Source organism: Mus caroli, chromosome 2 (assembly GCF_900094665.2).
Source record: "Mus caroli chromosome 2, CAROLI_EIJ_v1.1, whole genome shotgun sequence".
Lineage (NCBI taxonomy): Eukaryota > Metazoa > Chordata > Mammalia > Rodentia > Muridae > Mus > Mus caroli.
This window is the reverse complement of record NC_034571.1, coordinates 112,144,911-112,172,410: the sequence shown is the minus strand read 5'-3', so window position 1 is coordinate 112,172,410 and position 27,500 is coordinate 112,144,911. Positions and strand designations below refer to the sequence as shown.

At 53.9% G+C, this 27,500-nt stretch overlaps 1 protein-coding gene and 2 long non-coding RNA genes across 4 annotated transcripts in view; 2 read left to right on the top strand and 1 right to left on the bottom strand.

Moving 5' to 3' along the window:
- Positions 1–1,398: 1,398 nt before the first annotated feature.
- On the bottom strand, positions 1,399–12,851 carry Dll4 (delta like canonical Notch ligand 4). Of its 2 annotated transcripts, none has more exons than XM_021150465.2 (11): positions 12,438–12,805; positions 12,057–12,326; positions 11,531–11,588; positions 10,462–10,725; positions 10,053–10,113; positions 9,830–9,960; positions 8,027–8,196; positions 7,631–7,850; positions 5,893–6,595; positions 4,820–4,928; positions 1,399–4,344 (listed from the first exon to the last, which is right to left on the bottom strand). In XM_021150465.2, the coding sequence occupies exons 1-11, from the start codon at positions 12,501–12,503 to the stop codon at positions 4,339–4,341; spliced, it is 2,058 nt and encodes a 685-aa protein (XP_021006124.1). In that variant the 5' UTR covers positions 12,504–12,805; the 3' UTR covers positions 1,399–4,338. The 2 variants fall into 2 exon arrangements, with proteins under 2 accessions (XP_021006124.1, XP_021006115.1); XM_021150456.1 differs by having other exon boundaries at positions 3,310–4,344; positions 12,057–12,329; positions 12,438–12,851.
- Positions 12,852–13,060: 209 nt separating this feature from the next.
- On the top strand, positions 13,061–17,431 carry LOC110284654. The gene is made up of 3 exons (XR_002376971.2): positions 13,061–13,135; positions 13,305–13,466; positions 16,908–17,431. It is a non-coding gene; the product is annotated as an uncharacterized LOC110284654 (long non-coding RNA).
- A 9,425-nt stretch (positions 17,432–26,856) lies between these two features.
- Positions 26,857–27,500, top strand: part of LOC110290447 — a 2,199-nt gene continuing 1,555 nt past the window's right edge. Inside the window, exon 1 of the long non-coding RNA XR_002377439.2 lies at positions 26,857–27,189. This is a non-coding gene — a long non-coding RNA (uncharacterized LOC110290447). The remainder of the gene's footprint in view (positions 27,190–27,500) is intronic.

Below are 27,500 nucleotides of genomic sequence, written 5' to 3'. Positions count from 1 at the left end.
TCATTCACTTTGTCCCAAGTGCCAGTTATTATGCCCTGCTTTTCTTTCTGATTAATGGTGTTCAGCTCTGGAGTACCCAGTCTTCATTTCTTGTCCTTTGTAGGACCCAATCCTTAATTCACAGCAGCTTGCATTTGAAACCACTGTAGTTCATTATTCCAAGTGGATTCAACTGGATTTAGCCCTTTTTCCTGTCCCCAAGACAAGGTCATCTTTAGCTACTTATATAGAATTTAAAGCCAGACTAATCTAAGTCCCTGTCTCAGTAATTCAGTCAGTCAGTCACCAATCAATAACTGGATGGTTAGCTTCTCCAGATTAGTTAGTGTCTTCAGATAAGCAACTATGCTCTGCCATCAGTGTCTGGCCTATATTTAATATAGGAATTGAAAGAGTGTTGAGGAAATGGGTGTCCCAGAACACTTGGCAGTGAGGGATGGTACTGGAAGGAGGTTTAGTTTTAGCCATAAACTCAAACCCTTTCCAACCTGCTCTCTTCCACCCAGGTGGAAAAAATGACCACCTGCTAGTGGTGGCCAAAAGATGATGGGGGATTTCGCAGAGTTGGCTTTAGCAGATGAAGAGGCCTTGCTTTCTGAACACCAGGACAATATTTGGAGGAAAGCATCGCCAATTACTCCCTGAGCTTAGCGGTACAGAACCAGAACCGAGCTCTGTGGGATACAGACACAAGGTGATTTAGGATTCCTGGACTGGTCCCCAGCTTTGGTCCGGGGCGGTCCCATGAGCCTCCAGACGGACAAGCGCGCAGCGCCCTCTAGTGTCTGGCGATTGCTCTGCCATCCCGCCGCGACACCCGCCCGAGGCTCCCGCTTCCCGCGGCTACGGCCCCGCGCGGGTTCCCGGGCCAGGGGCGGGACTCGGAGGAGGCAGGAGGCTGGACCCAGTGGGAGTGTCCCCGAGAAACTCGCGGCCTTCGGCGGCTTCCCGGCCCGGGAAGTAAGCCGGGGTCGGCGACCACAAACAGGAAGTCAGGCTGTAACAAAGAGCAGAGGGCGGGGAGCCGCAGCGCTCTCGGGCGCCCGGCAGTGGCTGCAGGTGGAGAGCTGACCCCGGCGGGCGGGCGACGCACCTGCCTCTTCCTCTGCCCAACCCAGTCCAGCCACCCTGGGAGGCGTGGGGTCGTGGGCGCGGCCCCTGGGGAAAGACCTCTGGGGTCTCCCAGGAGCATCCCCTCCCCGGGAAGGGACAGTCACAGTTCCCTGAATGAATCACTTCCATCTCCTTCCCGGAATGCAGCAGGTCACACGGGGGCGGAGGGTTGGGCCCACAGATGGTGCAGACCCACGTGGAGATAACATAGGGAAGGGAGGAGGGAGCCAAAGGAGGGCCCTGTAGGGTCCCTGGCAGAGGTGAAACACTGTACACCTTGCTTGAGTCTAGTGGCCTCAGCTAGCCTGAGTCAAAGCAGGTTGGAACCGTTGTACACTCATTTGCCCCCCAGTTGAGATCCAACTGTGCCAGGGCTAGCCAAGAGAGGCATGACTGCAGCCCCTCCCAACCCAGAGGACAAGGATCTCCAGGTGGTCACCAGCCAACAAGCTCTGGAAAAGCAGCTGTCCTCAGGCCCGAAGGTCACCAGGAGGTCAGACTAATTCTTTAGACAGGACTGTAACTCCAAGTTACTGAGGAACTGCTAAACTTTAATTCTATTATAAAATATTCAAAGAAGAGCATTTGCCAGGCTCTTGAGACGCTTTACAATGCTTCTAGAGTTATAATCTAATATTGTTTGAATGCCAAGTCTCCTGGACTCTTGGAGTGATCAAGAGACCATTAAGTACCCCTCCCTACCTCTGTGATGGGGATGTGTGGCCTCTCAAGGAGAGACCTTCGGGAATTTCTGGGGAAAAAAAATATATGTATATTTTTTGTTCACACTCCAGGTAAGAACTGGGCCCACATCTGAGTTGCTGGGAAGAGGGCGTGGCGTGGGCGCAGGTTGGAGCCCCCACAAGCATTCCACACTAAGTCCCTTGCTCAAGTTCCAACTTGCACCAGAAAGCAGCGATCATGTGTTGGGCTCTCTCTCAGCTCCTTGACTAGGGTATCGGGTGGTAAAATGGATTGAGACAGCCACCAGGACCCCTCCAGGGTTCTTCTCCGACCATCTGGCAATATAGCCTCGCCGGGTGGTGTGGACGTGCAGGCCTGCGGGTGTCCTACCTGTCCCCCACATGGGAGCCTCGTCATCTCGACTTCTGTCCCAGCCCAGCCTCCCCCACCCCCCAGAGCCTAGAAGCCGCTTTCCTGTTTCATTTTGGGCAGGAAGAGTGAGGTCGTGTTGTTCTTCCCCCTGCTGTCGGCTCAGGCTGTGGGAACGGTTCCCTGAATGTTTTCCTGTTTGATACCCTGTGTGTGCAGGAGAGCAACAGGGAATGATGGCCAAGCCGTGGATGGAGCAAATGCACACTCCTGGGACATGAGGAGTCCAACGGGCACCCAGCTCCTGTCCACCATACTGGAGCCGGGGTTGGGGAGTAGTTTGCCTCCTGAAGTTGGATTCCACTAAGAGAAAGGCATCTGTTGGGTCTGCTTTTGCTTTACTATGGACTGGCTAGGAGCCTCTGCATAGCTTCTCACTGGCTTTGGGTGGTGGTTGCTGTTGTTTCTCACAATTTGCTTGACATGGGGTGACATTGGTGGCTGCAGAGGGAGAATCAGCACCCCGGGGACTATCCTGTGCCTTAGAGGAAGCTGGGCATGGAGTAGACTGGAAACTCCCTCATCAGTGTCTCAGCCTGAGCAACAGAGTCAGGGAAGGCTCTGACCCTCCCCTTGTAGCCTCAGCCATCCCTTCAGCTCTGCCCAACTTCGAAAAAGATAAATCTAGGGCAGATCCCCTCCCCACCTTCCTCATCCCAGACCAGTTCCACACTAGTACCAGAAGTGCAGGTGCCAGTACAACCCAAATGTCCCAGTGGCAGGAAGAAGTACCCGAGGGGACGTCACTCATGATCTAATAAAAGAGCACTTTTGAATAAGTAATGAGAGACTCTTCCTCAATGGGAGAAAATCAAGGCAGGGGAAACTAGCCCCATGGAACTTAAAGTAGGGTAGGAGCACCAGGCTTAAAGTCACCAGACACGGGAGGCCAAGGCCAGGCTGCCCAAAGACTGGACTGAGACACCACCCTTCTACACAACATGGCAAACCCAAGCATGCACAGGCCCTGGGGTTCCCGCAGAGCCACTCAACAGCGAGAAGATAAGGGGCTTTGAATTTGGGATAGGGAGGCAGGAAAAAGATCCCCACTCTGCTATTACACAGATAGGACCCAAGAAGTAATAAATTCCTGTACACATCTGTTTCATATTATAAATACACATTATATACAAAATAATGTTATAAAATGTAGAAAGGCCAGTGCTTCTGATTCTTAAATTATCAAAATACTAGATTCCAAAATAAACTACAAAACAAAACCTCATATTATTGATTTTTGAAGATCGGCTTCAAGGTTGGTCTCGGGGCAGCAGTGGGCACTGGTGGAGCCCAGGCTCAAGGGCCCAGAAATGGGTGTGAGGGAGGGAAGGGCCTAGGCCACAGCCCCCTCCCCCCATCTCCCTTATTGGGAGTTTAGCATGAAGGCCCTGAACTCCCCAGTGAGGCCTGTACCCCTGGCTGGCAAAAGGGGCGTGCCCTAAGCCCATCTGTTCACATGAGCCCAGAGGCACCAGGACCAGGGGAAGGACCAACTCTTGCCTAGAAGCTGCAGGTGGCACCCCACCTGCTGTGGTTGGAGGCAGGAGTCACACGTGTCCCCTCCTCGGGCTTTCCTCACCTGCAGGGTAGCTCCTGCTTTATGCCAAACTCCAAGGCTGTTCTGCCTGCAGGCGGCTTATCCCTTGCAAACCTCCTCTCTGCTTTCTCATTTGGGCCCAGCTGTGAGGATGGAGTCTGGGCAAAGGCACTTTGGAAATACAGATGCCCACAGGAGCTGCAGCAGCGCCAAGACCCACTAGGGCCACTGCCACTCTCTGGAGAACAGTCAAGAGCTCCATGATGACCACTGTTGGCAGAGCAAGTCCAGTTCGAGAGGCACCTTAGATATCATCTCAACTGATGTTCCTCTAACTCCTCAACTCTGTTCCCTTGGCGGGGCTGCCCATCTGAAGCCAGGCAGACTCCTGGAGGTGTGCAGAGGTGGTGCGACTCTTGGCGGGTTCACAGTCTGTTCAGTTCATGCCATTCCCTCCTCCTCCGCAGAGCAGCACTGTGCATACTAAAGATGTCCCATACAGGATGCAATGTAAACAATGCAGAAGGAAGGCCCAGCTGCTGGGCCGGAGCTGGGTGTCCGAGTAGGCTCCTGCCTTATACCTGGGGATCACATACAAAATGGGAAAATGGTTACACTGGGGGTATGCAATGATCCAGAGGTGCTCTGGACCTCTCTAGGAGACGCCACTGAGGAAGAGGTAGTGCCCTCAGCCTCCTGCTCTAAGACATACAAGTGGGGTTTAATGGAGGAAGCAAGTAGGCAGACACAGGTAACCATCTTCACCCAAAGGCAAGTGGGGGATAGTTCCTGAAAGCTCTGCCTGAGCCTTCTCCGGCTCCTTGACTATGTCCCTTTCACTGGCACAGCTGCCAAGTCAGGCATACCACCTGGCTCCAGTATCACTCCCTCTGTGGCAATGGGGCCAGCAGGGCACCCAAGAGCCACTACATACCAAGGAAGAGATCTCTGATCCACCCCTTCAGGAATGAGATTGCTAGTGAACAGGGCATTTTTTCCCCACCCACACAAAGCAGGAGGGGGCGTGCTTAGAGGGAAGTCCAGCCCAGAACTCACCTCTGTGGCAATGACACACTCGTTCCTCTCTTCTGATATCAAACACACTGACTGGTACATAGAGTCCCTGGGAGAGCAAATGGCTGATATTCGACACTCTGGCTTCTCACTGAAGGAACAGAAGACAGGGAGGTAAGAAGGAAGAAGTAGGGGAGGGGTCAAGCCTGGAGGTGCAAGGAGCTGTCACTCTAGATCCCAGAGATCCCCTTTGGGGTATGTGCTGCAGGGGTCCGGAGGGAGTCGGGGAGGGCATTGGGGAGGATGCTCAGTGCTGGCCTTCAGGGGCAGAGAGTTAGAATAGTCCTCTAAGGGAGCTACAGGAGCCGACCAAACCAGAAAAAGCCAGTATTGCCACTAGAGACAAGCCCTACTGTGGGAAGATGGAAACCACGAGAGATATACTGTGGACACTTGGTATTTGGGAGTTAAGAATGAATGAATGAATGAATGAATGAATGAGAGGGACTTCCCTAGTAAAAGATCCCTAGCAGAATTCTTAAAAATTATTACACATGTGTGTGTGTGTGCATGTGCGTGTGACTGCACTGTCTCGGAAGTCAAAGGACTTCTAATATGTAGGTCCTGGAGGTCAGATTCAGTCCCCAGGCTTGTGAGCCATCTCAATGTTTTTGAGACATGATCTGCTGCTATGTTACCCAGGCTAGCATCAAACTTGCCATCCTCCTGTCTTAGCCTAAGTAGTTAAGAGCTACAAAGTATGTGCCACTGTGCCTGGGTCCCTATAGAAATGTAACTAGAAGCCGGGCGTGGTGACACACTCCTTTAATCCCAGCACTCAGGAGGCAGAGGCAGGGGAATTTCTGAATTCCAGGCCAGCCTGGTCTACAGAGTGAGTTCCAGGACAGCCAGGGCTACACAGAGAAACCCTGTCCCAAAAAACCCTAACCCCTCCCCCAAAATAAATGTAACTAGGGTGTCTTCTTGTCAGTACTACAATTTTACTTGATTAAAAGTTGCCAAGGCCTGATGCCAGCCTCCCACTCAGCCTAGGAGATCCTGTCAAACTATGGAAGGGTCCGTGACCAAGCTATGGGTTTCCAGGTGTGGCTTACCTGTGTAACCGAAGTGGCACCTTCTCTCCTAAGCTCTTGTCACTGTGAGGATACTTCCCAGGCATGCTGCCCTGCCCTAGGAGTCCCGGGGCTAGATTGTAGTCCAACGTGTGGTTCTGCAGTTTGTCACAGTTGAACTTGTCCAGGCCACAGTCCACTTCCAGCTCCTTCTTCTGGTTCGTGTTCTTGAGCTGCGCGGCAGGGATTAGGTTGTCCTTCTGGAAGTCTGACAGATTGTTCATGGCTTCCCTGCTCTCGTCGTCGGGCCTCCGAAGCCGCAGCTGCCGCACAGCCACTACCACCATGACCAGCAGCACCAGCAGTACCACCAGCCCCACGCCCAGCGAGACGGCTACCCAGGGGAAGCTGGGTGGCAAGCCCACGGGAAACTCGCAGCGGCTGCCCACAAAGCCATAAGGACAGTTGCAGACGAAGTTGTTTGGGGAGAGGCCGGTGTAGCAGGTGGCCCCATTGAAGCAGGGTCCGGAGGCACAGGCATCCTGGGTTATCCGCACCTCGCAGCGCCTGCCAGAGAAGCCAGCGGGGCAGGTGCACACAGGCCCATTCTCCAGATCGTGGCAAGTGCCCCCGTGGGCACAGGGACTTCGGGCACAATCACTGATGTGCAGTTCACAGTGGGTGCCTGTGAATCCAGGCCGGCAGCGGCAGGTTCGGCTTGGACCTCTGTTCAGGCACTGGCCTCCTGTAAGGGCACAGGACCCGCATCAGCAATAGCCTGTGGATTCCCAGGTGAAGGGAATGAGGTCTCCCCCACGAGCTTAAGCTCTTCTACCACCGTGTGTTCAGCCTGCGTGGACAGAGAGCTCTCTACAGAGAACTGTACAAAGACTCCAAAGCCCTGACCTCTGGCGTAATCCTAGTTCTCCATGCCGCAGTGGGCTATTGGATAATAGTTACTGGCGTCTTCCAGAATTTAGGGTCAGACAGATATGCTTGGCTTGATCTCCCTGGCAGGAGATCTGACACCTGTAGCTTCACCTGATCCCTTAGTCTTGGTCTCCTCACCTGCTAAACTGGAGAATTTGATCCTTTTACAGGTAGCCCTGAGGATCAGTAGGGAAGACGCAAGGTAGAATAGTATAGACCACGCACAGGAAGTGCTGGCCATGTGCATTCTTCACACCAAAGACACGTAGTTTCATTTTCCCATTCAGGAATGATAAAACCGTAGCCCAGGGGAGTGAGAACAGATCACACTGCCCCTCCCAGGGCCTTGTCAGCTCCTGAATGGTTGCCTGCTTGCCTGCCTCTTAGACCATCACCTACCAACGTGTTCTGTGTATCAAAAAGCACTGGGTATTCCAGATTCTTTGTGCTACACTCTTTCTAGGTGAATGTCGGGGAAGATGAGGCCTCAAGGTACAGAGCTCTATCACCAGCCTCCCTTGAAAAGGGAATGTGAAGCCTCCAACATCCTTTCTAATTCAAGGCTTCCTGAGGAGGGCACAAGCTAGCCTTGTCAGGCCGAGGCTCACCCACGGGATAAGAACAGAGGTCATACAGAGGTTCACTACCCTCACCTTCGGCCTATCGATGACCTTCTTCTCCAAAGCCCTACTCTCCATAATGCATAAAGTCCTTCACCCTCCAAACCAAAGTGGAGCCTGTTTCAGTCAGTCTGACCACAATAGCAGACAGGTCTCTCTCCTCACGATTCTCTCAGGCTCTCTGGCCCGGGGTCACTTCAGCAGGTTAGTAAGGTGACAGAAGGGCTTACCATTGGCACACGGGTTGCTGGTACACCTGTCTACTTTCTTCTCACAGTTAGAGCCGGTAAAGTTGGGGGGGCATTCGCAGGCATAACTGGCCCCCTGGTTGCGCTCCCGGCAAGAGCCCCCATTGAAGCAGGGTGAGTCCGCACAGGTCAAGGTACTATGCTCACAGTGCTGGCCATAGTAGCCTGGGGGACACAGGCAGTGGTAGCTATTCTCCTGGTCCTGGAGAGAAAATACAAACAAGCTAAAGTTGGGCCCGGGGGATGGGACAAGGATGTATGAGGTTGGTGCCTAGCCTCTACATGTCCAGAGTGCCCATCCATGCATGCATATGCAACCACACTGACTGGATGCGACCTGGTTAGACCTGTGCCTTCCTGAGCTGATGTGGGTCTCACCTTACAGCTGCCACCATTTCGACAGGGGTTGCTGGCACACTTGCTGAGTCCTAGCTCACAGTGCTCACCAGTGTAGCCTGGGAGACAGGTGCAGGTATAACCCTTTGGCCCACTGTTGGAACACGTTGATCCATTCTTGCACGGAGAGTGGTGAGTGCAGTAGTTGAGATCTGTGGAGACAGGAAAAAACCAGCTGAGTGGAACCAGGAACTCTCCCACCTCCACTCAAGGTCACCCTGTATTTGGCCCAAAGAAGTTTAAACTCATAAGTTTTCCAGGCCCAGGCATCCCTCCTTTCTCTGCCTGTGAAATCCTGAGCATTAACTCGCCTGAAACTACATATAAACTGTATAAATATACCAAAAGTTGGAGACAAAGCACAATTGGCCAGCATCCTGCTGGGTATGCTCACAAACATTTCCAGCCAGAGCAAGATGAAGAAGAGGCCCTTAGCCAATGAGGAAGTCAGGAAAGGCTTCACAGAGGAGGTGCATGCCTGGAAGGACTAGAAGGAAGAGCAAAAATTCAACAGGTGGAAAGAGTGAGGGGGCATAAGAGCCACCACAGGCAGGACCGGCATCTTCTAAAGGAGGTGTTGAAAGTGTATTTTGAATGATAGCTATTTGTTTTCTTGTTGGAGGAGAACAAGGAGGGAGAGCCAGACAAAGCAAACAGAGGGGTTGGAAGGGTTGTGTTTGCATACAGTGAGTAAACGACTGTCACCTGGGAGCAAATGTGGATGGCAGAAAGGGAGAGATGTGTGTGTGTGTGTGTGTGTGTGTGTGTGTGTGTGTGTGTGTGTGTTGGGAGCAGAAATAAAGAAGAGAAGTTCTGTGTGTCAGAGAGAGAGATGTGGGGGGGGGAGGAGAGGAGTGAGGGGAAAGAAGGGGGGAAACATACAAGGACTGAATTCCATTCTGGCAACAAGTCAGGACCTAGGCAAGCTTTTTCCAGCTTGGCAAACCCACTCCCCATCCTCTCCAGGCCCGTGTGGTGTTGTCATGGCAGCAGGCACAGTACTTGACCCTGAAAATGGGAGGATGCAGCTGGCTACAGGGATGTAAAAGAAAAGATTCCCTCTTGATAAGACTGGAGCTCAAAGACTCCTATGTGGGCAAAAGAGTGGCAATCCTCAAATGTCAGGTAGAGACTGTGTGAGCTCAGGCAGCTGCCTGGCAAGTGTCACTGGGGAAAGGCAGGTGGCTGTGGCCACACTAAAAAGGCAGTTACATGTTCCCTCTATCCAAAGGCCTGGATTGGCCACAGCCCAGGGCAGCCAGTGGGCACACCCCACCAGACAGCTGTTTAGGGGAGAGCCTTGGAAGGTGAGCAAACACTCAGGGGGTTAATAGGTAACTACAAGGCAGAAAGAGGAACAGCGCTAACCTTCCCTTTCTCTTTAGTCTTGCTAGAATTTATGAGTATGAGCTGCAGGCTGCCAAGCTGTTACCCCTGGCCTCTTTAGTCATCCTGGCTCTTCAGGACGTGGAGAAGAATTCCCACCATCCCTTTTTTGGTCAGTTGTAAAGAGCCTTTAAAAGCAGTGAGTGGACTGAGGTAGAGCTCACAGGTGGAGTGCTTGCCTAGTATGTTAGAGACCCCGAGTTCCATTCCTAATACCACACACACACACACACACACACACACACACACACACACCACGTGCACATAGACAAGTCCTGAGACTTGTCCTTGAACAATAATAGAATAATAGGAAAGTCAGTTATTGGCCACCAAGAAAGGTGTCCAGTCACCATCTCTAGTTTCAGGCCCTGCCACCCCATCTCTCCTTCCCTTACTCACCTTGGTCACAAAACAGACCTCCCCATCCCTCATCGCAGGCACACTGCCAGGGGATGCTGCAGGTGCCATGACGACAGCCATTATGGGGGATACATTCATTGCACAGGCGACCCTGCCAACCTGGACGGCAGCTGTTAAGACAAGAGGGGAGCCCAGTGTAAGATGGGAGACCTGCTCACAAGGGAGAGCCCCCCCCCCACTCCCGTTTCCTGTCCCCACTTACATGCACTCATCTGGCTTGCTGCAGTAACCATTCTGCTCATGACAGCCAGAAAGACATATAGCTAAGGAAAAGAAATAGGGCCGGATGAGGTTGTGGTACCATGGACTCTGAAGCCTCAACCTCCTCTCCTGTTCCCCTGGGCTCACTTCCTACTCTTGGCCTCCGAGAAGCCATGGTTAAATTAAAGGGGACCAGGGGACGAGGGGGTGGGAGAACATCACACTGCATGGGATGAAGAATAAGGACCCTGTAGGCTTAAGCACTGCGGAGGAGGCTCTGAGACTAAGGGTACAGTACAGCATCCCCAGCTGGTCCTGAGACCCAGCTAGTAGGCAGCACAGACCCATTCTGAGTGCTTTCTTGGGAAGATCCCATCCCTTCTATTCTCGCAGGGGGCCTGCCTACTTACGCTGGTCACAGTACTTCCCAGTCCAGCCCGGCAGGCAAGACAGGCTGCCATCTGGCTGGCACTCATAATGTCCGAAGTGGTCATCTCGCTTCTTGCACAGGCGAGAACAGCTCTCTCCATAGTAGTTGTCACTGCAGATGACCCGGTAAGAGTAGCTCAGTCTGGTGAGGGTGTCATTTTGCTCATCTGTTCGCCAAACCTTACCCACAGCAAGGGAGCCTTGGATGATGATTTGGCTGATAAGCGAATTTCCTGGTGAAGTCTCTGCAGAAAGAGGCTTTGGTCAGAGAACCTGATTCAGAAAGCCAACCTAATTCAGAGTTGACTGCTGCCAACTCTCTCGTTAGTTGTGACTATGGTGGTCAGTTCACACTCTAATTATCTAGATTAACTCCACCTGCAAGTAAGCACAGGCCAGAGGGTCCCAGAAGCTTGCTACTTAGTTTCCCTGGGTGTGTGCATGTGCAGGGGGCTTGATAGCATTCAAAAAAAGGTACAATAGACGGATGTTAAGATATCCTAGGGTTGTGGAGGCAGATACGGAGGGGAAAGAGGAAAAGAGGTCAAAATGGAAAAAAAAAAGAAAAAATTAAAGGGGGAAGTTTTCTGGTTCGAGAATTGGGAGCAAGGGGTTCTGTTCTAGACGTAGGTAATGGTGTTTCTTTTTCCTTTTCAAAGTGAGAATTGTTGTGCTGGTGAAATATCCTTTTCCTCTGTGTCAGAACAACATCCCAAAGCCATTATTCCCTTTCCAAAGGAGCGGAATTCGCAAAAGGTGTAAAATACAGGAAGAGGCCCGTCAGCGGCGCTGGCAGCCTCGGCCTTTCTCACCGCCGTGCTCCCCGCGTTCCCACGCCAAAAATAACCCGCAGGAAACGCAATTGTGCTCTGAGTCCAGGCAGCGAGCGGAATCCGAGCGTCCAGCGCGGGGCGCAGCTCCGGCCAAGCTAAGCGTCCTGGCCCCCACCCCCAAGCCTGCGTCCCCCACCCCCACCCCCGCCTATAACTGGTTAACTCTTTCGGCGCTGTGTGATGTCGCCCCCCTGTGGCTGAGAAGTTAGATACTCACCTGGCCGCAGGTCGTCTCCCGGGGTGTGCCAAGCTTGGATGTTGAGTGAGAAGGTTCCCTGGGAAGCAAAAGGGGGGTGGGGGACATTAGAGATAGCGATATGAGCAGGGCGGGAAAGGAGGGGGTGCCTCGCAGCAGCCTGTTTAATTAATCTAATTGCAGGATACAGTTACGGAGCTCGGCTCAACATAACTGGAGTTCGCGCAGTGCTGCGCGCGAGCTGAGAAGGCAGGGGAGGGATGAGGGATGCGGGAGTGTGAGAGCCGTGGGTGGGCGGGCGGCGCAGCGTTGGAGTTTTGGTAATGAAATTCGTATCCCAAGAATTGGGGAGAAGGAAAGGGAAGAAACTAGGAGGAAAGACTAACCAAAGCCTCTCCGGGATGATCCTATGAGAGAAAGGGGGGCGGGGGCAGGAGAGAAAGAGCCCTTGGGGCTCTCCGGAGAGCGCTTTGGAAAGGGGGTCTGGTGTCCCGGCGCTCCCTTCTTTCCCTTCGGTGATCTCCCGGTGCATTTAGGTTGTGCTTACCGGCCAGGTGAAATTGAAGGGCAACTGCAGAGGGTTGCGACCACTGCCGCTATTCTTGTCCCTGACGACGAAGGAGTTGGTGCCCAATACGGGCGTGGAGACATTGCCAAAGGTGCAGGGTCCCTCGGAGAAGGTTGCCTGGAAGTGCTTAAGGCAGATGCGGAAGAAAGTCCGGCAGCCCGGTTCGCAGAACTGCCCATTGGCCAGCATACCGCGCTGGTTGACGAACTCCTGCAGCCGCAGCTGGAAGATGCCGGAGCCCGCAGCACGCTGCTGCACAGGGACCGAGAGAAGGAGGGAGGAGAGCGGTCAGGCTCAGCCGGGGCCGGGGCGTAAGCCCGGAACGCTGCGGGAGGGGGCGAAGAGGACGTGGGACATTACCTGCGGCCACAGTACCGCCAGCAGCAGTAGCGCCCAGCGACAGGCGCTCCGGGACGCAGGCGTCATCCCTTGGGGTGACCTCTCCACTCCGGGACTCCGAATCTGCTTGTTAGGGATGTCGCTCTCCCGCAAGTCCGTCTGCCAGTTCAGTTCCTGAAAAGCTGATTCCCCTCGGGACGCTGCTCCCTTGTCGCCTTCTCAAAAACTCCGCTGCTCGATGCCTCCGTAGGTAATCCAGGTGAGGGCGACTGGGCGGTGGCTGCTCTAAGTACCTGTCCTGGAGCAAATCCTAGGGTCTCGAGCGGGCTAGTGACTTGCACCCAAGTGACTTTGGCTGCAACTGTTGGCCTCGGGTTCCCGGCCTGCGAGCAGCGCCGCTACTGAAACCTGCTTGCTCCGGAGCCTTTCTTATATATATTGGCTGCTCTTCGCAGCCTGTCAGTCAGACAGACTCACGGTCACTCTCCCCTCCCCTCCAGGCCTCTAGTGGCTACAGTCCCAGCACCCACCGGAGGGGGCCTCCGCCCCCGCCGCTCCCCCTGTCAGCCAGCCAGTAGGGCGCAGGTCCCCGCCCCTCTTCCAACTTCTGGGCTTCCAGCTCTGCGCGTGCCCGGCGAGCAGTCCTTAGAGATCGTCTGCTTAAAGGCTGAGACCCTCGCCACCAGAGGATAGAGGGTAGCCCAGTGATGCGGCGGGAGGTGAGGTGGTTCCCGAATGGTCCAGGGGGTGGAAACTATAAGGGGTCCCCGTAGGCGGTGCACCTGATCCAGGCATTAGATACCTACAGTCCTCTAGCAGGTGGGGAAAGCTTAAACTAGGAAAGCAAAAAGCAGGGCCAGGGGATTTGGATCTCCCTTTCCTTTCCAGACTTTAGGTAGCTCCTGCCTCGCTGGCCTCCAGCCTATGTGTGCCCACCCTCCACGCGTCCCCAGCACCGCAGGGAAGCCATCCGACGCGTTAACCTTTCCCTGGCTATTCCAAGCAAGGCAAAGGGCCAAGCGTCTAAGACTCTGGTCGTCTCTGCACCTGGTAGGCGTGTCACTCTCAAGCAGCGGGGCGTGCCCAGCGCGTGCCTTCTCTCTTTGTCCCCCACCCCCACTCCCTCCTGGCTCGTGCTAGAGTCCGGACTAGAGGTTCGAAAGAGAGGTGGGGGGCGTGGTTCTCGAAGTAGTTGGGGGGGGCGCGTCCTCAGCTGTATGGTAATGAGGTTCTAGTCTTTCCCTCAGTGCCTATCTCACCTGGGTCGCGCTTGGTCTCCATAGCCTCATCCTGGCCCCCACCCGCGTCCCCTAGCTCCGCTGGAGTAGGGAGGAAACTTTCTTAATTCCAGAATTTCCTTGGGCCAGTTGAGAGGCAAGGTGAGAGAGCTTGAGGCTGAGCAGGTCTAGATCTCTCTGCATAGGGCAGGATGTAGGGTGGAACTGGAGGCGCATAGAGTTGTTTGAGTTTCGGGTGGTTTCACCCATGTCACTCGCGCGCCTCTCCCGGGTGGCCTCCGAGCGCAAACCCTGCAGCTGCTTTCCCAGAACCCGTCGTCGTGCTCCCCCGAGGCTGCAGACGGGGGCTGGCTTCTCCCAGTTTTGGGGGGTGCTAGATCTCTCTCTCTCTCTCCCTCTCCCCCCCCTCTCTCTCCTACACTGAGAGCGGTGGGGGCTCTGTGGCTTCATCTGTCAGCCCGCCCGCGTGGTGATGGCTGGCTATGGTCCGATGATAAGATCAGTGCGGGCGGGGATTGAGGGGAGCAGGGACGCGGCTCCAGCCCCAGGGAGGCCGTGGTAGGGGGAAGTGGAGCCCAACAGCTGCCAATGACGAACGTGGTCTGATATTTTGACTTGTGTGGTGGTGATGGAGAATTGGGGGGGGGGTAAGAAACATGAGGTTGTGAGCGTGGGGTGGGGGTGGGGTGAGGTGAGGCGACAGGCTCCGGGGTCCCCCACGCACGGCCACCCCTCCCAGCCACCATCTGGCGCGAGCGGGTTGGCGTGGGGAACCGAGGTGAGGCGGGGGCCGGCAGATGGGCCCAGGCTGCACTAGCGAGTTAATGTAGGTTATGGGCAAGCCGAGTCCCAGGCCCGAGGGACGGGGAGCTCGAGGCGTACCTCCCGGCGGTCCTGGCAAGTGGACTTCCAAATCCTCGCTGTCTGCATCCTCTGCACCGTAGACCTGCCTAGAGTGCCAGAGGGTGTTCCCTCTCTCTCCTTGGAGCTGGGCTTGCAACCCACCTGACTCTAATGGTTTTCATCTAACAGTTTTAATCTCAAAATCCTAGCCTGGGAGTTAGTAGAAACTCTAACGCTGGCACTTGCTTGACTCTCAAGGGAGACGTCTACTCCCACACGGGATATCTATTATTTTGGAAGTGGCCTACCCTCATACACATTAGTATGCCAAAATATTTGGCAAATAGTGAAGGGCCAAACAAAAGTTGGAATCACTATTTTCCTCAGAAATGGACAAATCATCCACTTATAAAATTTCTGACCTAAGAAGGAAAAAGTGTTCATTTTTTTTTCTCTCTCTCTTTACCAGAAGCACCTATTACAATATTCCTCTTCAGGACACCACCCTTAGCCTTGAGTCCCTGCTAGAGTTCCCATCTGCTGGTATCAATCTTTACCCACATTACTAGGCACCAAGGGCTCAAGCTGTGGTGCCCGGTGTCTCTCCAGACCACACAGCTGGAGTCCTTCTCTGTCACTCCGTAATTAGTACGAGAACGGACTCTCTAGCGGAAGAAAGACAACACCCTTCTGGTTACTCAAAGGAATGGAAGGTTGTGAGGCTCATAGCAGGCCTCTAGTCAGGGCCATCTGGCTCTGACCCTGACGTAGATGCCCCCTAGGTCTCTAAGCCATACGACCTGGGTTCCCATAAACAACAGCTTTCTTGAGCCTACAGCTTCTCGACTCCTCAGCGTCCTCAACATTTCCCAGCCATGAAGCCCGAGTAGCATGGAGGCCAGGCGAAGCCTTTCTCCCTACAAGTCTCCTGCTTCTACTGTTCCCTCCTCTTGGCCACTGTGCACGCAATTTTTCAGATTCTCCCATTATGCAGAACCAGCCCCCGGAACTGAAAAAAAAATGCCAAAGCTGTCTTTCAGCGGTGTCCCCAAACTGGCTGCAGGTTACTGGGGTGCGGCTTCGGGCCTCCTTCCTAGCTAGAAGCCTACAAGCGCTCCCCAGGGCCACCAGCGCAGCTCGGAGACCTCCAGCGCGGTGTTATCTCAACTCTCGCCGGCTACCCTTCCCAGGGGACAACGATCTGGACCTGGCACACTGCACCCGGGTAGAGGCGAGGTGGGGTCTGGGCTACTGCGCCCGCAGGACAGGCTGGGGGCGGGGAAGAAGGCCTGCCGGGGCGGGGCACTTAAGCCTTGAGAGACACTGCTGCGGTCGCTGCGGAGAAGGGGCCACGTGCTGCGAGCCGCGGCCGGGGAGCTGCACAGAAGGCGGGGAGATTTGCAAACTGTTGCTGCCACATGGCTGCTTCATTCGATCCATTCACATTGAAATGAGGCCGGCGCGTGCCTCATCTGCCGCAGGGCGCTGCCACGCGTCAGGCTGGCCCGCCGCGTGCCAACTGGGGCAGTGGGGCTGGCAGAGCCTGGCAGCCGTGGGGGCGCAGCTCGGGCCTAGAGGCTGGGAGGGGGGTAGGGGAAGGGAAATAAACTTCTCTAGCCACTAAGGCGCCGCAGATTCTCGGACCTTGGCCCCGCATTTAGGAGTGAACCGACAGAAAGGAACAAGACGAACGGTTTGAGAGGGGGGCCAGGATCGATGCCGCCGCTCCCCGCAGATGCGCCCCGGCAGCGCTGCTCTCCATCTGCCGCTGCTCGCACCTGCCGGTCAATAAATCGATTTTACAATTTAATGCAGCAGCTTCCCGCCCGCCTCGGACAGATGCCGCCGCAGAAGCACCTCCGCCCTCTCCCCTCCCCTCGAGGGGCGCCAGCGGTTAGGAACCGGTTTCCCGCTTAGCAAGCAGCGCCCCGCGGCGCGGCGCACTTTTCCCTACTGCCCCTTGGAGAAACTGCGTGCTTGGAGTTTTTGCCCAGAGTCAGAGTGGATTCCCCAGAGAATAGGCCTGAGGCTGAGGGAGGAGAGAGGAAGATGATGACTTAGCATTGGCCTCGAGGACTGGCTGGGGGGCTTCAAGGAAGGAACAGGATGCAGGAACTGATGATAAAAATCCCAGGGATAGGAGAGAAGAGGGGCATGGTGTTGTAAGTCACAATGGATTCTGAGGATTGAAGAGGAGGCCCGAGCACTGAGGTGGCCTGGGGTTTCACCCCATTCTACCCTTAAGTCTGGTGAATGAGTATGACTCGGATTTGGCCAAGAAACGTAACCACCGCTCTACATCTGTTCTTTCATCCCTGCAAAGTGATAATAATAGCGATCTGGGAGACTGTATTCGACTATCCATTTTGCAAAACTCAAAGAATAATTTAGTTCCTTTCTTTCCCTCTAGGCAACATGAAGACAACTAGAGGCCACCTCGGGGGCGGGGCACAAACGAAATTCACGGGTAGAGGAAAAGGCAGAGGACACACTCCTAAGGGAAGAGGCAAGAGGAGCAGAACGGAGGAGGGGAAAGAGCAGAGCGTGAAAAGTCAAGGGCCTTTTTTGGTAGGAGGCCGGTGATTAGGTTCTTGACTGAACAACCTGGCCTTCTAGAGAAAACCTTCCCACTGAGACAACTCTCCTGCTGGAGGGTCGTCTTTCAGAGCAGCGGCCTGCAGAAAGGAAGAGGTGTCATCCTTGAATGGATCTAATCAGAGAGGGTGCTGGCCTCCGAGAGAGAGGGGCGGGGCTCGGCTTTTCCTCATGCCTCTGAGAGACCCCACTTCCTGGGTTCACTGTCCACTGCTCATGCCTGATGACCCAACATGTGCCAAATAAAGGATACCCAAGTGGGCAGGATTACTGGGCACGGCAGAGAACTGCTCGGGTCTGTCCTAAGGCCTGGAAGGCCTCCCACCACCTCCCGGGGACCCAGGCACAGGGTCTGGAGTGGTTTCATACTGTTTCCTTGGCCTTCCAGAACACGGAGCCTGGCACTGAGGGGAGTTTTCTGTCTCGGTAAGAGCATCTAGGGCCTGCAGCGACTGTAGGCTTGAGAGGAGAACCTAAGGATTGCAGAAGCTGCTGCTTGGCTGTGCCTGCTGAGTGGGAAGCTTGCTTAGGGCCTCGTGGGTGCTGGTTAAAAAAGAGAGAAGGTGGGACAGGGCACAGACTTGGCAGCTGCAGAACTGAGATAAGCCTGCTAGCAAGGGCCAACCTGATGACGACCCCACAGCTGCCTCAGCTACATCTGCCAAACCCAGGAGATGCCTGGAAAGCTAGGGCCAGGAACAACACGGCGGGTATTTCCAGCCACAGAGGAGGCTGGGCCTTAGGGCAGCCTCCGTGGCATGTTGCCCGGAACCCTGGTTTCCCCTTCCCCGGTTTCTTCCTGTCCGCGCTCTACCAATGAGCAGAGAGGCATGGGACAGGGGAAGGCTCAGGACTACCTCGCTGAGGGACCCCGAGTTTAACCGGAAGTAGTGTGATCCCATCACATGGAGGTAGAAGGAGGTGGGTTAGGAGTTCAAGGCCACTGGAGGACCCTAGTGTGGTCGCCAGCACCCGTGTTAGGAAGCTCACCATCATCTATAACTCCAGGTCTAGGATAGCTGACTCTCTTTTCTAACTTCCTCAGGTCCACACATAGAAACACTTGAAAAATCGAAATAAAATCAAGAGGTAGAGGCAAGCAGCTGAGTCCAAAGCCAGTCTGTTCTATATCCAGAAGACGTTCCAGACCACCTAAGTTTATATAGTAAGATCCTGTCTAAGGAAAAAAACCCTAGCCATGTGTGTGTGCTAGCGCACGCTTTTAAACCCAGCCCTAGGGAAGCAGAGTCAGGCAGATCTGTGAGTTCAAGCCAGTCTGGTCTACAGAGTGAGTTCCAGGACAGCCAAAGCTACACAGGACACAAAGCTCCAAAAAGAGAAAAGAAGAGAAGAGAAGAGAAGAGAAGAGAAGAGAAGAGAAGAGAAGAGAAGAGAAGAGAAGAGAAGAAGGAAGGAGAAAAAAGAAAGAAAGAAAACAAGCATCTTGAATGGAAAGCACATGTCAGGCTGGAGGCCTCCTGGTATGTGCTCCTCAGTGTCCAAATGGCCATTGCCTCCGACCATCATCTGGGCTGAAGAATGTGGCAGGTGGAGGGGAGCAGCTCACCCTGTCGGCCTGATTTCTTCATCCTGTGGTTTCCAAAGAAGCCTCTTCATCTGCTCATCCCTCACCCTTGCCAGGCTGACCTCCACTCTTGCCAGGCTGACCTTTAACCTTGCCAGGCTGGCCCCCACTCTTGCCAGGCTGGCCTCCACTCTTGCCAGGCTGACCTTTAACCTTGCCAGGCTGGCCCCCACTCTTGCCAGGCTGGCTTCCACTCTTGCCAGGCTGCCCCCCCACTCTTGCCAGGCTGACCTTTAGCCTTGCCAGGCTGCCCCCTACCCTTGTCAGGCTGACCTTTAACCTTGCCAGGCTGCCCCCTACCCTTGCCAGGCTGACCCTACCCTTGCCAGGCTGACCCCTATCCTTGCCAGGCTGACCTTTAACCTTGCCAGGCTGACCCCTACCCTTGCCAGGCTGACCCCTACCCTTGCCAGGCTGACCCCTACCCTTGACAGGCTGACCCCTACCCTTGCCAGGCTGACCTTTAACCTTGTCAGGCTGACCCCTACCCTTGTCAGGCTGACCCCTACCCTTGACAGGCTGACCTTTGGTCCTCTCTACAGGTTTATCTCCCCCTGGCCCCAGGGCCTTTCCTAGGGCAAAGCTGTCCAGGTCTCCTCTCTCCTCATAACCCTCCTGTGCTGCAAGCCCCCTTGGCTTGCAAGCTCATCCCTACCCGACTCCTGTGAGTCCCTGGGTGCTTCTGTGCCCTGCACCTTCTCCCACGAATGCCCATCTCTCAGAAGCAACTCTGCCCTCTCACTTCCCAACATGATCTCTGATCCCTGATCCCAACTGCCACCCAGGACAAGCAAGAGGTGGGGGCTAAGGCCACACCCTTGTCTTTGTCTACCAACAGGAACCTAGGAGTGGGGTTTACTCAGTCCCAGTGCCCCACTGTCTCCTGGAAGGAAGGGTCAGGCCTCAACCAGGAAGTACTTTTGCATATTTCTCACACAGAGAGAAAGAGCCTGGGGACAGGTGCCAACTCTGAACAGCTGTGTGAGCCAAGAAGTCACTGTTGCCTGGAGAGAGAGATGACTGCCATGGTCAAGTAGGTGATGGGTCTAATGCAGAGGACAGTGGTCTGGTCGGCTATCCCTTTCTCCTAGCACAGTCAGAATAAGAGGAAATGAGCTTCAGTGGTGGCAGGAAGGATTTAGGTTAGACATATGGGAAGACTTCCTGTGTCAGAGTGTCTACACTGTGTATCCTAGTTGCTAATCCAGGTTGAACTCTCCCCTGGAGTTAATGAGAACTGCATACTGATGTTTGCTAATGAATAACTTGACCCGTCTGGGGTTAACAGAGAACCTCCTGCCCCGTATCTAGGAAAAGGCCCAAAATGGCGCTTTCCTTTTCTGCAGCCCTGTGAGGACCACTGTATGAAAATCAAGATTTGGGTACTGAAATACCTGAGCTATGGTGAAAAGCCATGGTCTCCATTATGTACAGCTAACTCTGTGTGCTTAGCAATAAATAGCAAGACTAATACTTCTGTGGCCACTGATGCTTCTCCAGGGCCTGCTTCCGTGGCAGGAGCACTGCCATTGTTGGAGTTGTCTTGGCATCTGAGAATCTCCCTGTGCCTCTTGCCCACCTTCCTCTCTGCTCCTATGGCCTTGATACCTCCTCTTGTCACTGCAGCTCCCTCCCAGGTAGCTGAGACAGATCCATGAAGAGTGCAACCAAGAGCCTGGCTGTGTAGTTCAGTGGTAAAGCATGTACTTAGCGTGCAGGAAGCCCTGGGTTCAATTCATAGTAGAACATACACACACACATACACACATACACACACACTCACACACACAGAGCATGGTACTATAGGTTTGTGGTTCATTTTCCTGAGGCCCCACTGAGCTCATAGACATGTGTGCATGTACAAGCATGCATGTACACCCAAAGACTGGGTACAAAAGCTGCCTTGGGAGGAGAGCTACCTTGTAAGGCCACAAGGACATACAGGATTGGACTCTTTGTGGGAAGGGAAATGAAATGGAGGCACAGGAAAAGGGACATAGGAGGTTGAAAAAGTGGCTCAGCAGGTAAAGTATTTACTGTATAATTGGGGAGACTGGAGTTTGAATCCCCCCAGAACCCACATAAAAGCCAGGGGGCACCCAGGTACCCCGGTTGTACATGCCTTTAATCCCAGCACTCTGGTGGCAGAGGCAAGTGGATCTTTGAGGTCAGCCTGGTCTACAGAGTGAGTTTCAGGACACTCAGGACCACACAGAGAAACTATGCTGCCAAAACAAACTAAACAATACAAAATGAGAAGAAAACTAGAAAGAAAAGAAAAGAAAAAGAGTGTGGTAGCTAGTAGACGGAACCAAGTCTCAGAGGAAGATCTGTAGGGGAGGCAGGGTTTACACTGGACCTGGTAAGAAAACTCCAAACCCCAGAACTTTATTGTATGTGTTTATTTGACTTAGTGTTTGTGTATATGTGTCTGTGCTTCCTACGTGTGTGCAGGTACCTAGAGCGGCCAGAAGAGGGCGCTGGATCCCCTGGACTGGTAGTTGTGAGCTCCCTGGCCTGGGTGCTGGGAACCTAACTCTGGTCTTCTCGAATAGCAGCAAACACTCTTCACCACACAGCCATCTCTCCAGCCCGGGAGCTGTCCTTGCAAAGAGGGGAGGAGAACGTTTTTAACAGGACACTAAGAGGCCCAGGATGAGAGAGGGAGTTGGCAGGTATCCCTGGCAGAGTCAGGTAGAGGACAGAGCACTAACGTGTGAGGTTGGATATGAGCTTAGTGGTTGTGGTGGAAACTCACCAGGCGAATGAATTCAGTCTCACTTGAGCAGAGGTGCTTGTATGGCTACCTACTGGCAGTGCTGTACAGAAAAGTGTAGTGTGGGGCAGTGCAGAGAGGCCAAAGGCACAAAGCTTTCCTGCATCTGAGGCTGGGGTGCCTAGGTCTGTTCCTGAGTTGACAGATTCCATGGGCAGATGGCCAGGTGGTCTAAAATGCCAGAGCCCCAGTGACCTGCTGGGATTAGTCCCCGTGCCTTCTATGCAGGCACGGTTCCAACCACTCACCCCCAAAAACACACTCCCCCATTTCCCAAATCAGCCTCTGCAAACCTGCCTCTGGCTTGTCCAGTTTCTGTAGAGTAGAGGCAGCTTGGTCGCATACTGGAGCACCCCAGTTCCTACTGCAGTCAAAGGCTGTCCTGCTTGACGGTTCGGCTGAGACTTGTCTAACAGAGGAGAAAGTGTTTACTCTAGCCTAGCATCCACAAAAGTATTTTGGGAGAATGCCCTGAGGCCATATATTGGAACGTATCTATACATACGCGTAATGTTAGGTGAGCTCTCAGGAACACTAAGATCAGTTCTGGGCTGTTTAAGGGCTTGAATACCTCCTGCCAGGTTTCAACACTTTGCAAGACTATCCCAGTCCCTTTAGACGCTTTGGTCATACAAAGCACATTTGCTGGTTGATCCACAAGTTCTACTGTGATCAGTGTGGGCAGCTGGTTTAGGAGAGCTGTTTGTTCTGACCCTCCATGATGTCTTCTGGAATGGCACAGTAGAGGAAGTGTCCACCAATCTCTTGGGTCCAAGATATCTCTCCTGGACTTCAAGGACCTGCCAGCTGCACCTGCTTGGCACTCAGGACAGGGCCAGCTTAAGAATATGGGAAGTCCTGGTCTGTTCCCAGCATGGAGGGGAGGGGGGTGAGGCAGTCAGAGTGAGGCTGCAGGGTCAGCCTTTCTCAGCCTCACTGGGGTGCCAGGCTCAGGTCAGCCTGTCACAGTGGCCAGCTCACCCAAGGCTGAGATCATCGCTCTCCATGATAGCCTCCACCCCCAGCTGAGCTCACTACCATTGCCTTCTGGGGGGCATTGTTGTCTCCCCGGCCCCTCCCCAGGCTCAATGAGCTGTTTGTTGGCATGTCCGGTGAGGGTAAGTGAGGGCGGGCATGGGGCGACCATACACAATGGGGATTCCGTCCATTCTGAGGTGACTGCGGGAACCAGGCCGGCTTTGTCCTGGGGACCCTTATTCCCACCATTTAGGAGCCGGAACTTCAGGCGGAAGGCCCTGTAGTATAAGAACAACAATGTCGTCACCCTGTCTGTAGGGGAGGGTGCTGCAGGCCTGGCCTCCTAGGTACCCAGGGGGATCTGCAGCCTGGACATTTCAGAACAGGGAGGACTAACGATAGGTCCTGGAGTCAAGGCTGTGCCTCAGATCTGAGGGAGAGTCAAGCAGACAGATGGAGACTCCTCGCTTTCCTTCTAGCCCAGCTGCAGTCTGCGGTATGCACTATGCACATGGGTGAATTCCCTGACACTCCAGCGCTCAGCTTCTTAGGAGGAGCCAAAGAGAACCCCAAAGTGCAAAAGAATTAGCTGCCTTCTGCAGGCCCGTGCTGTGGTACAGAGTGGTTGAGTTAGGGGTAGCCTGGTCCACAGCTTGCCCTTCAGAAGTGGCTCAGGTTTCTCAGACAACAAGTGTTTATTTTCAGTGGGAAGGGGGGCAGTGGACACGACAGGACGTCACAGCATTTCCCTCCTGCCTGGTGCTGCAGTGGTTCTCACAGTCTGGGCACTGGTGACATCACCGGCCTTTCCTCCCCAGCTCTGGTCTTCTTGCCTCCCTCACCCCACCCTGAGCCCTGGCCAAACCACAAGGTTCTTAGGCTCCTGTTTCCGGTGAGGGCACTTCCGGGTGGGCACTCCTAGGGGGTAGGGGAGCAGTGAATGGAACAGGTTCCTTAGCTCATTGCTCAGGCTGAGTCAGAGATAGCCCTTCTGTATTCACCCCTGTGAGACTGTGCTGTCCCACCCAGGGCCTATTCCCAGTTAGATGCTGGCCCTTTAAGGGTCTTGGGAAGCCAGAACAACAGGAAATCCAAACGGCCTCATTAGGCAGCTCCAAGCTCAGCACAGTAATTAGCGCCCTGAAAACAAAACAAGGAAAAGCAGGTGGTGGTCCCCCCCATCTCTGCTGCCCCTGGCCTGGCCTCTTAGTACCCAGAGCTGGGCAGCTGGGACGAGACCCTTCCCCCCTTCTAGGCCCCTCACTCCAAGCTTCTGAGGACTGGTCCCCACTGTCCAGGCCAAGGGTCAGGGTGACGCTTACAGAGAGACAGGCTGCATGCAGCGCCTTCACCAGTGACATATCCCTGGGGATATGTCGAGGGCTTCCCCTCAACCACAACCAGGTGGCCACTGGTCCACAGCATCTTTCACCTGTTTGAAAAATACTGTGATGGGGACTGAGTCTGCCTCTTCCAAAGGGAAAGTAGAGAGCCAAGGTAGTCCCCTCACGGAGAACACAAACCTTCTCTAGGGTCCAGCCCCTCCAGCTTGCCGCAGGTGAACAGGACTACCTGAGCAGAGAGTATGGCAACCAACTGGCTCTCACTTGCAAGTGCCTTGGATGCCAAATGCCTAAGCAGGAGTCAAACAGGTAACCTTAATGGCTTCTTCTTCTTCTTCTTTTTTTTTTGTTTTTTTGAGACAGGGTTTCTCTGTGTAGCTCTGGCTGTCCTGGAACTCACTTTGTAGACCAGGCTGGCCTCGAACTCAGAAATCCGCCTGCTTCTGCCTCCCAAGTGCTGGGATTAAAGGTGTGTGTCACCACACCCGGCTTTAATGGCTTCTTTTTTAGCCAGGCTTCAGGTGACATCCCGTTCTTTCTCTTTCTCCAGCTTTTTGCTGTGTGGGGAAGCCAGGCTGCCCTGCTCCTGAGATGTCTCCCTCAGCTGGAAAGTTCCCTACAACCAAGCAGTCACTGAACAAAGTGTGTAACTTACACACTCCACAACCACCCTGGCGGGAGCCTTTGACAAAGTCTGAGGGACTGTAAATGACACAGCCTTGCGTTGGTGCTTCCTGCAGTCTGACAAGGCTAACTTACTGAGTACATATCCCTCCCACCCCCAGACATTAGCAGGTGACCAGGCACAGACTTACAAACAATACAAAGTGAGTTGGATCTGGAGAGATGGCTCAGCAGAGAACTCAAGGCTCTTGCAGAGGACCTGAGTTCAGTTCCCAGCACCCATATGGAGGCTTACAACCCTCCATGATTTCAGTGCCAGGGACCCCAATGCCCTCTTTCTGACCTCTGTGAGCACACTGTGGTATACATACACATGGGAAGGCAAACTGTGCCTCACATAAAATAATGTTTTTCAAAAGTGAGCCGGAAATCACATCTGACTCTGAGGACTTCAGCGAAGCCCAGGAGTTGGCCCAGCAGCCTGTCACACACAGCAGTACTGTATCAGGGTCACTCGAGCCCCAGGGAGGTCACAGCATTTATGTTTTGTGCAGAACAAGGGCTGAAGGTCCTAGGGCTGGGGAGATGTAGGTCCTTCTGAGAACAAAGCTGGCGTGACCCTGAACATGGCAGGAGCTGCACTGGGCTGGCCTGGGCTGGAGGCCCCATGGGGCCAAAGCTGAGCAGGTTGAGTGAGGTTGGTGGCCAGCCTGTGGCCACTGAATGGGACTGTAATTAAACTGTGGGTGGGTTTCTGGTCACACTCCTGTTGGTTGAGAACAAAGGCCCAAGGCTTCATTGCCCAGGGGGAAGGAGAAGCAGAGGGAGGGGCTGGAGTAACCCAGAACCTGCTATTGGGCTGGGCAGCTGGCCTCCAGCTGGGGCCGGGAGCTCTGTAGACACCCCCAGAGACCACTGGCCTCCGTGGCCACTTCTGAGGGACTCCCGCTGGATCCAGGGGTCCAGTTCTGAGGGTGGTGATGAGAAGGGGAGGGGCATAGAGCAAGGCCACACACGGGGGTCACCAGAACAGGTTTCTGGAGATTCTGATGGGCTTGGTCTGAGACAAGACCTAGGGGTCGTTGTTTCTAAAGGCATCCCCTGGGTGGGGCGCCCACCCCCAAAGCATATAGTACTCAGAGGTCACACCCACCCACTGGGCCCAGGAGCCAGTGCTGCCCCAGAAGACAATAGAGTAGTATTCTCACCCGGGGACGGGGACGAGGGATAAGACACTCACAAGTGTCCAGCTCTTTTTACCCCTGTGGAAAGTTACCCAGGGAAGTGGCTATGGGCAAGGAGAGCAGTGTTGATAGGGCCCCAGGGGCTTCAGTCGGGTGGTCACTTGGAAGGGCCTCTCCTGCCTTACTCACAATACCTTAGGGCCTGTAGCTATCTCTTGAGAGAACAGGCTGGGTCCAAGTGAGAAGAGAGGTAGGCGCAAAGCACCTGAGCAAAGGAGCTGGAGTTCTGTGTGGGGACGTGACCCTGTCGTGAATCATTTCCCGGATGTAGCTAAACCGGCCCAGACTTCAAGGTTTTGGGGGGTGGAAATCTTTTTTCCAAGTTCCTAGATCTGTCATCCCCCTCCCCCGCCAGCCGGATAGGACTGGACCAGTGTCCTTAGGGTTCCCACTCAGTTTTCCAACTTAGCCCTTCTCCACGGAGCTCTCCCTGGACATTGTTCCCGCCTCAGGAAGTCTCTGATGCCCTGCACTGGATTTTGTTTTCCTTGTTATCGGGACAACTAATATTTTTTCCTGTGTGGATGGGGGGGGGGGTGGTGGTGGAGATTTTCCCAAGCAGATTACAGCTGTCAGGGAGGGGGGAGGGGCTGGAAGCTGAGGCTGCCCTTCACTCTCCTTTTACCATCCTCCCAGATCTGAGCTTGTGAATGAAAGAGGAAGTCTGGCCCTCGAGCTGGCCTGGCTGACTGGACACAGGGGGCAACTTTGACTTAGCGCTGGGCTGGAAAAAGTGCACACCTATCCTTTCTTCGGCTCCCTTGTAGAAGTATTGCTTATGGAGACACTCCACCAACACACACAACACACACACATATACATATACAGACATACATACACATACACACTCAGACACACATACAGACACATACAGACACACACACAGAGACACACATACAGACACACAGACACATACAGACACAAACAGACACACAGACACACAAAGACACACACACAGACACAGACACATACAGACACACAGACACACACACACACACATGAAAAGTTGCTAATGGTAAGCACCTCTGTTTTCTGTAGCTTTCACAAAGCCTGCACAGACAGCAGACCAGAAAGCTAGGCTACATGTTCAAAGATGGGGAGAAGGCCCTGGGTTGGCTTTCTCCAGGGCCTTCTCCCTAGAGTGACAAGGAGGTAGTCTTCCCCGTCTCTGCACACATGGGATGGGACTCCTGTGTCCCTTGGCAACTAGAGCTTCCACGTCAGAATTCCAAACCACCAGGCAACCTCGTGACAGAACGTAAAGAAGAGCGAGCACACACAGGAATCTCAGCTCTGCCCACCAGTGTGGCACCAGGCAATTCGCTTGCACCCTGCTATGTTTTAGGCTGTGCGTCTCCAACATGGCCACATTGATTTCCTGCCTCACTTACCCATATGGTCTTGTTGTGAGGACACAGATGAAAACGATCTGATTCACTGTCAGAAGATTCTCCTGACTGGACATGAGCCGGGTATAGTGCTTCAAGTGAATAATTCCAGCGCTCAGGATGCTAAGGCAGGAGCTTGGGCTACATAGTGAGTTCAAGGTCAGCCTACACTACATGGTGAGGGCTGGGAGGCAGCAACCCACCTCACCACCACACACACAAATACACTGAAAGTTGCTAACGACAAACACCTCCATTTCCTCTATCTTTCACGAAGGCTCCACAGAGAACAGACCAGAAAGCAGGAGCCAGGAGCAGACACCATCAACGTTGTGTACATCCTTCTTCCATAAACTCCCACTTTCTTTATATTTATATATATGATATTATATATATATACATATATATACACATATATATATACATATATATGTGTATATATACTATATATATATATATATTACACATAT